At 40.4% G+C, this 8,578-nt stretch overlaps 1 protein-coding gene across 1 annotated transcript in view; it reads right to left on the bottom strand.

Annotated features, from left to right (window-relative positions):
* Positions 1–784: 784 nt before the first annotated feature.
* Positions 785–8,578, bottom strand: part of LOC107299921 (otoancorin-like) — a gene marked incomplete at its 3' end in the record, with an annotated part of 15,426 nt that continues 7,632 nt past the window's right edge. Inside the window, exons 9-17 of the mRNA XM_015829263.1 lie at positions 7,715–7,855; positions 6,839–6,894; positions 5,416–5,533; positions 4,469–4,542; positions 3,014–3,149; positions 2,061–2,251; positions 1,399–1,492; positions 1,062–1,185; positions 785–972 (exon numbers count right to left, since the gene is read on the bottom strand). Of these exons, the coding sequence (XP_015684749.1) occupies positions 785–972; positions 1,062–1,185; positions 1,399–1,492; positions 2,061–2,251; positions 3,014–3,149; positions 4,469–4,542; positions 5,416–5,533; positions 6,839–6,894; positions 7,715–7,855 (1,122 nt within the window). The remainder of the gene's footprint in view (positions 973–1,061; positions 1,186–1,398; positions 1,493–2,060; positions 2,252–3,013; positions 3,150–4,468; positions 4,543–5,415; positions 5,534–6,838; positions 6,895–7,714; positions 7,856–8,578) is intronic.

Below are 8,578 nucleotides of genomic sequence, written 5' to 3'. Positions count from 1 at the left end.
AACCCTCCTTCTGTGTCCTTTCGTGAGTTCTCTCTCTCTCTTTTAAACTGCTGCAATCATCTGAGTGATTATGGAATGGATCCTGAAATTGTGCTAAGCTATGGTTTAATCATAGTTTAGCAAATGACCCACAATGGGTGGCAACACGGAACAAGACACATAAAAGCCAAGTCAGTGTATGGCTTTATATATTGGGCTAAAGCAAGCTACCACAGCCTGAAAGACGGAGCAGAAAAATGGGCAGTTGGTCAGCATGGGGGAAAGTGAATTGGAGTAAGATGATGTCATTGCCCAGACTGTTCCTGACATTAAGATTCAGAATAGAGTTGGAAGGGGCCTTGGAGGTCTTCTAGTACCAACCTCCTGCTCAAGCAGGAGACCCTATACCATTCGAGACAAGTGGTTGTCCAGTCTCTTCTTAAAAGCCACCAGTGATGGAGCACGCACAACTTCTGGACGCAAGTAGTTCCACTGGCTAATTGTTCTGACTGTCAGGAAGTTTCTCCTTAGTTCTAGGTTGCTTCTCTCCTTGATTAGCTTCCATCTGTTGCTTCTTGTCCTGCCTTCAGGTGCATTGTATAATAGCTTGACCCCCTCTTCTTGGTGGCAACCCTCAAATATTGCAATACTGCTATCATTAAATGAATGCTTTTAAGTCAAGGACTGCATCTAATAAACGGTTGTAAATCGAGGATGACCACGAATAAACTGGGCACTTGGAAGCCTTACAGGCAGATCTAATGGATCATTCTGGTTTTCATTCTGGTCCCCTCTTATAATTTACCTGCTTAGCTTTTTCTTTCAAGACAGCAAGCTGCAAGAGGTTAAAACGACGGACTGAGCCAAGGATTTCCACAGTTTGGGCAAACGTCCTGCTTTCCATACAGCTCAGTTCCCGGGCAGACCAAAAGATGTTTGCTTCCGATAATGTTATAATCTCATCCGAAGAGGGTGCCATGACACCTTCACAGTCTGAAAATGAAACAATGTGGAGGCATGTTAAGATAAAGATAATCCTTGATGTACAGTCCCAAATTTCCACAGCTAAACGAATTGCTTACCCGAAGTAGAATTAGATAGTTGGGCTGGACTTCTGGAGGCATAAAGAGATTCAAATTGAGCCAAGAGAAACTGCTTGGGTGAAGAGATGGGTTGGGATGCAATTTCCGAGACGAAGTCAGGAAACTTCAGGAGGGAATGAAAAAAATAAAACAATGAGGATTTTAAGTCACTCTTGCTTTGATCGAAGATAAATGGGAATTCTGCCGACATTAGAAACTCTAGGGCTGGATTAAGCTAAGAAATACCATCCAAGTTTACACATCGTGCTAATCCTAGGTGCTCCCACTTATCCGCAACCGAGCTTCTCCGTTCTTTTTAGCAGAGCATCACAAACACCTTTTCCAGCAGGGCAGTCAAGTCATCCTTTGGCCATAACACAATAAAAGCTCGGTGGTCCTTAATTGTTTCAACGGTCCAGTTTCTTGGCGAGCTGGAAAAGCAAAGTTGGGATCTCAGTTGTAAAAAGAAAGATTTGGATTTGCCATCAAGTTTTTTAAAATATATATATATATATATATATACCGGTAAGATTCACACGTTTGGAAGAACAGGGGAAGGAAGAAATGTTTACAGTAAAGAGTTTTGGGCTAGAAAAAAAAAAATGGGTTTCTTTGCACGTAGTGGCTTTTTTGGGTAAAAAGGTAAACATTTCCCCTGTCCAGTCACATCCAACTCTAGGGCCTGGTGGTCATCTCCACTTCTTGGCCGAGAAAGCCAGCATTGTCTGAAAACAATTTCTACGGTCACTTTGCCAGCATGACTATACGTTGAGGCAGCGAAGTGGTACCTATTTATTTACTTGCATTTGCATGCTTTTGAACTGCTAGATGGAAAGGAGCTGGAGCAAGGAACAGGAACTCACCCCATCCTGCAGTGCTCGGATCTCAAACCTGGGCTGTCAGCCTTCCAGCTGACAAGCTCAGTGTCTTTAACCGTCGTTAAGCCACCGCGCTCTTCTTTGGCTGTTGTTACTCAATGGGAGCCTGTAAAGATCTTACCCAAGCGATTCGATCAGCCTCTGCTTAATTTCCATCTTCTGCTCGTAGCTGAGATGGGGGCACTGGCCGTATCGGTGGAGGATCACGGTCATCGCTTCTGGGGAGACCCCCTCGCAGATGAATGCGGGGGACAAATGGCAAAGGAGGTTGCCCAACACGTCCACGGTGTATTCATCAGCCACCGAATCTTCCTGAAATGAGCCACGTCAATTCAGCAACTGAATTAAGAGGCAGAGAAATTAGGGAGGGTCCCTCCAGAATCTCTTGCTCCACCCACTGGGCAACTCTGGGCTCTGCTCCAGGTTGGTAAAATGAGGACCCAGATTGTTGGGGGACAATATGGTGACTCTGTAAACCACTTAGAGAAGGCTTTAAAACACTGTGAAGCGGTATATAAGTCTAAGTGCTATTGCTACTGCCATTGACTCAGCCTTCCGTCCTTCCGAGGTCAGTAAAATGAGGACCCAAATTGTTGACAGCAAGATGCTGACTCTGTAAACCGCTTAGAGAGGGCTGTAAAGCACTGTGAAGCAGTATATAAGTCTATATACTATCGCTATTGCTATCTGAGCTGTGGTGGCGCAGTGGTTAGAATGCTGTATTGCAGGCTGACTCTGCCCACTGCCAGCAGTTCGATCCTGACCGGCTCAAGGTTGACTCAGCCTTCCATCCTTCTGAGAACGGTAAAACGAGGACCCAGATTGTTGGGGGAGGCAACAGGCTGACTCTGTAAACTGCTTAAAAAGGACTGGAAAGCACTGTGAAGCGGTATATAAAGTTTAAGTGCTATTGCTATTGCTATCCGAATTTTGATCACGGGGACCGTGGGAATGCTGCAAAGGCGGTGAGTTTGAAAAACTGTCACAAGTCACATTGAACAGTCACTAAACGAACTGTTGTACATCAGCCTGAACGAGAAACAGACTTGGAGTTGAAACAATGGATGTTCTTACTAAGCAGTGCTGGATTTTCCGCAGAAGAGCTTTTTTCTTCTGCTCGCTCCAGACGAGATGATCAAGGTCCACCTTTCCCAAACTGATTAGAAAAGGGACACAGCGGGATCCCGTGACAGATTCCAGGAACTCAGCACTAAGAGAAAGTTTTCCAAAAGTCACCTTGTGAAAATGCAGAAATTCCACAGAAGGAGATTAATTTATTTCTCTCCTGTCTCTAACCTACACCTCAGAGCAGCTGAATCAGAAACTTACCCACCTTGACCGGGAGGGATTACGTCCAGCTGCTCATATAACTTTTTAAATAACGTTTTATTGAAAGGAAGAGATAGTGAGAGAGAACGACAGACAAAAAACACACAAAACCAAAAAGCAAAACAACAAAAAATAAATTGCAGGTAGTTATCCCTACTGAATTGAACATACTCAGCACAAATCTCTTACACCGTGAACATTAAACAGGTAATGAAAATTATAGATCAAGTTGAAATATGATTCTATAGAAATAGGGCAACCATATGTAACAGCAAAATCCAAGAATGGTTTCCAGTTTAAAGGAGAACATTTCTCCATTTCTCCCCAAAAAGAGATCAAAGATCTTTTTCAATTAAAAAAAAACCATATAGTGTAAATTCCTTGCAGCCTTTCGTCTAAGTTTTTCGCCGAGCCCTAAAGGCCCATCTATTCCATGCGGCCGGCCTGGCGTAGTTTGATTATGTTTTAGTGGGGTTTTTTGTATGGGGTGTTTTTAGAACAGGCCTGTTATTTAATTTGATTTTAGTACAGAAACTATTTATTTATTATTGTGGTTTTTAGTATCGCCTGTTCACCGCCCTGAGTCCCGTAAGGGAGATAGGGCGGTATATAAATTTAATAAATAAATAAATAAATAAGTTATATGGATAAATTTGAATGTGAAATTCACCCAGCTATTCATATTCGACTGAGCTTTGCGTCAACAAATTGAATCATGTCTCTGCCAAAGGATTAGTAAAATGGCCACTTAGCCTCAAATCTAATTAGTGATAATAATAATACTTTGAATGTTAGTGCGAACATTTTACAATCTCTACATTCCTTGAGTTTAAATCTCAATCCATCTCAAGGTATTTACCAAATCTGAAGTGTAACTTTCATTGTGCGTTTAGCTAGTGGTTATCTTACGATTACAATGAAATAATTCTTTGTCTTTCATAGGGTCCTTTCAAATCCTAATGCCAAATGTCATAATTGAAATCAGATTAAAGGGTTTTCATTATTTGGAGACACAGCAGCTATCAGAAATACTTTTTTTTTTTTTTTTGGGAAAACCATGAAAGAAATATCTGAATATTGGCTGGCATGCTATATGGCATTTACAATTGGCACTATAAAGATCTACAATTTTCATAATGTTTTTCCCCCTGGTGAGAGAAAAAAAAAAGAAAAGGAAGGTAATTAAAAAGAATGGCTTACGGAAGCACAGCTAAGAGGTAGGGAGGGAGGGATGCTTCAGAAATTGTCCAGAATTTCCAAGCCAGACAATTGAGCTGCAAAAAGGATTTTTCAAATGTGATTACGTAGAAACAAAACACATAAAGACTATAATCCTGAGTATTTTTTCTATATATATGCCAATGTAATATCAGTAATTTTAATCCATTGTCAAGTCAATTTCACACTTAGTCAAGATGATCTCAGATTAATGCTGTCATTTGTCTGAAATGGTATAGGGTTTCCTGCCTGAGCAGGGGGTTGGGCTAGATGACCTCCAAGGTCCCTTCCATCATCATCATCTTCTTCTTCTTCTTCTTCTTCTTCTTCTTCTTCTTCTTCTTCTTCTTCTTCTTCTTCTTCTTCTTCTTCTTCTTCTTCTTCTTCTTCTTCTTCTCCTTCTCCTTCTCCTTCTCCTTCTCCTCCTCCTCCTCCTCTTCTTCTTCTTCTTCTTCATCATCATCATCATCATCATTATTATTATTTTGCACATTTGTGATTAAAAAAAACTTGACACATTCCCTGTAGAGTCCCTAAACACAATTTGCAAGCAATTTATACCCACAAAATAACACATTTTGGGTGTGTTACTTTCATAATGTGTGTTAAATACACACACACAAAGATGTGTATGAAATTTAACATCTGTGCTTTTATGGATTTGCTTAGATAAAAGTGAGATTTTTTTCAAATTCAGAGGAGTGCCAAATTCAGGAAGCAATTGCTGTTTTTCTACTACACTATTTCCAAAAGGTGAAATCTCCTTAAAATGCAATTCTCCTTAAAAGGTGTTCTCCTTCAAATGCAAATTGCAAGAATGTCTCTCCATTTCATTTGCCCTAGGTGAACCTCTGAAATCATGAAACAGATACTTAACAAACCTTCTGTTAGAAATAAAACAAATGTATTAGGATATGTTCATATTTGACCTGGAAGGGGGACAGCAAATGAAGCTGCTTTTCAAATATATGGAAAATGTTCAAAAAAGTGATTGCACTCAAATTCTCAATATGCCAGCAGGCCAGTCCTTTCAACAGCTGTTCATTACTGGGGGGAAAGAGAAAAAAAATACAAAGTAAGAATGTGTAAGATCCAATTTAATTCTTAAAAATGTTCCCTCTCATTCAATTAGATTTGATCTCTGAAAAAGAAGGTTTTCTAAGGATCAAATTCCTCTCTTTCAATTCGTGTCTTTCCAAAGAGTTCTATTACAAGTCCTCTAATTTCCAGCCAGCATGGCCAATGGGTGAAGGAGCATGGGTGCTGTAGTAGCTGTAGGACCTCTGTCTGGAGACACACACACACTGAAGATAGGATAGATAGATGATAGATATGAGATAGATAGATAGATAGATAGATAGATAGATAGATAGATAGATAGATAGATAGATAGATAGATAGATAGTTACCTTGAGTGCTTTTTGAAGGGTATGTTTAGCTGATGAGAGCTAAAAAAGGTTCGAAATAGCTATCCCATTCTCCCTTAATTCTTTGTTAGCAATCCAAATTTTTAAAAAATATAGATAGATACAGATATATGTTGATAGATGGATGAATAGATGATAGATAGATAGATAGATAGATAGATAGATAGATAGATAGATAGATAGATAGATAGATGATAGATAGATAGATAGATAGATAGATAGATAGATAGATAGATAGATACAGATATATGTTGATAGATGGATAGATAGATGATAGATTAGATAGATATAGATATGTTGATAGATAGATAGATAGATAGATAGATAGATAGATACAGATATATGTTGATAGATGATAGATAGATGATAGATTAGATAGATATAGATATGTTGATAGATAGATAGATAGATAGATAGATAGATAGATAGATAGATAGATAGATAGATAGATAGATAGATAGATAGATAGAGATATATGTTGATGGATGGATGGATGGATGGATGGATGGATGGATGGATGGATGGATGGATGGATAGATAGATAGATAGATAGATAGATAGATAGATAGATAGATAGATAGATAGATAGATAGATAGATACAGATATATGTTGATGGATGGACGGACGGACGGACGGACGGACGGACGGACGGACGGACGGACAGACAGACAGACAGATCAGTAGTTCTAGGCACACAGAGTTCAAACATTCAGCAATCCTTGTCTTGGACATTGAGATAAAATGTGAATTCTTAAGAACATTTAGTCTCACAAAACTGGAGGAAAATGTTTAGCATCCAAATTAACTGAAGACTCATGTTGAGGTCACCACTCAATAGTCCAACACTGCTGAGGGGTGACTTCAATGTGGACCCTACATTCTCACTGTAATGCAAGGGTTAAAGCCCAACGGATGCTTCCTTACCTTAAGAGATCAGACAGGGAGGTCTTCCTTGACAACAATTCGTACAGAAACAAAGCCTGAAATGAAACAGAGAAGAGATCTCTGGGCTACGGCAATTTTTCTTTCACTTTGGCAACTTGAAGATAGGCGGACTTCAGCTCCCAGAATCCCCCAGCCAGCCTATAACCACGCAATCAAAGCCCTGCCCTCTTTTACAAAGTGACGCACATTGATTAAAAGGGGGCAAGCTTCCATTGCATGGTTGGTTGTGCCTTCTTGACTTTTCTGAGCCCTCTGGGGATACCTGTGACAATGGGGATTGGGAGAATATCCAGATTAAGGCCAAGGTGTGGGAGAATTGCCTCCTTCGGTCCTCCTATTGACCCAAAGCCTTGCCTTCTCTTCCACCTCCTGGTTGTCAAACCCAAGAGCGCCATCAACCAGTGGAACAGCTTACCCCCAGAAATCTTAAGCGCTCCATCACTGGAGATTTTTAAGAAGAGACTGGACATTCACCTGTCTGAGACTGTTTAGATTCTCCTGCTTGAGCAGGGGTCTGGACTAGAAGACCTGCAAGGTCCCTTCCAGCTCTATTCTGATTGATTAATTGATTGATTGATTGATTGATTGATTGAAATAATCAAGGAAAGAAGCAACCTGGAATTAAGGAGAAACTTCCTGACAGTGAGGACAATTAACCAGTGGAACATCTGTCCTTCAGAAATCGTGGGCGCTCCATCACTGGAGACTTTTAAAAAGAGACTGGACATTCACCTGTCTGAAATGGTGTAGGTTCTCCTGCTTGAGCAGGGGGCTGGACTAGAAGACCTCCAAGGCCCCTTCCAGCTCTATTCTATTTTATCATGCGCCCGTTCACTTACTGCTCTGCCAGATTACCTGGCTGGCCCTCAGCTCTTTATTTTTCACCAGCGACGCATTGAGGCTGCCTGCTTTCCATAAGTCAAACAGGGAGACCTCGGTAAAAAAGGCACTAGGCAGATCAGGGAGGACCGACGAGAGCGGCGAAGATGCCAGGATCTGTAGAAAAAAAAGGGAAGCTTTTGAAAAGGTTCCTGGAATAGCATGCGCGAACAACCTTGGGAGACAGGAGGAAGAGACACAGGCTAGTCAATGGTCAGATAAGAGGCAACTAAGCCCTCAGAAGGAAAGGGACACTGTAGACGTCTCAAAGAGACCCTCCCTTATTTTTTGGACTGTAAAGGTGGGGAGGGGGAGAGATGACCTTTCAGACTAGACAAGGTCGATGTAAGTCCTTCGAAGTAGTTCAGACAGGAAGCACCACCCAGGAATGCTAGCTCTGTCTTTATTCTAAGGTTACATTAACAGAATCTCGCGGTACGTCAATCTTGTGGACCAATCAGTTGATGTAATGGTTTGTGTGAATGGGAGACAGGAGGAACAGCCACAGAATAAGCCAGTCTGTCACGAGTCTGACTAATGAAATACTTCAAAGAACTTTCAGGCATGGTTTAACCTAAAAAAGCCTTTATTATTATTATTATTATTATTATTATTATTATTATTATTATTATTATTATTATTTATTATTATAATTTAATTTATATACCGCCCTTCTCCCGCAGGACTCAGGGCGGTGCACAGCGTATTAAAAACAGTACAAATACAAAACATAAAACTACAAACCCCTATAAAACCAGATTAAAAAACCGAATATTAGAAGCTGTGTTTCTATTTAAAATTATTTTTAAAATCACCCTAAATAAAATCCTCCCTAGGTCA

Source organism: Protobothrops mucrosquamatus, unplaced genomic scaffold (genome assembly GCF_001527695.2).
Source record: "Protobothrops mucrosquamatus isolate PMUCROS unplaced genomic scaffold, P.Mucros_1.0 scaffold5717, whole genome shotgun sequence".
NCBI lineage: Eukaryota > Metazoa > Chordata > Lepidosauria > Squamata > Viperidae > Protobothrops > Protobothrops mucrosquamatus.
Note: the sequence above shows the minus strand (reverse complement) of the source record. Positions and strands in the feature narration are given on the sequence as shown.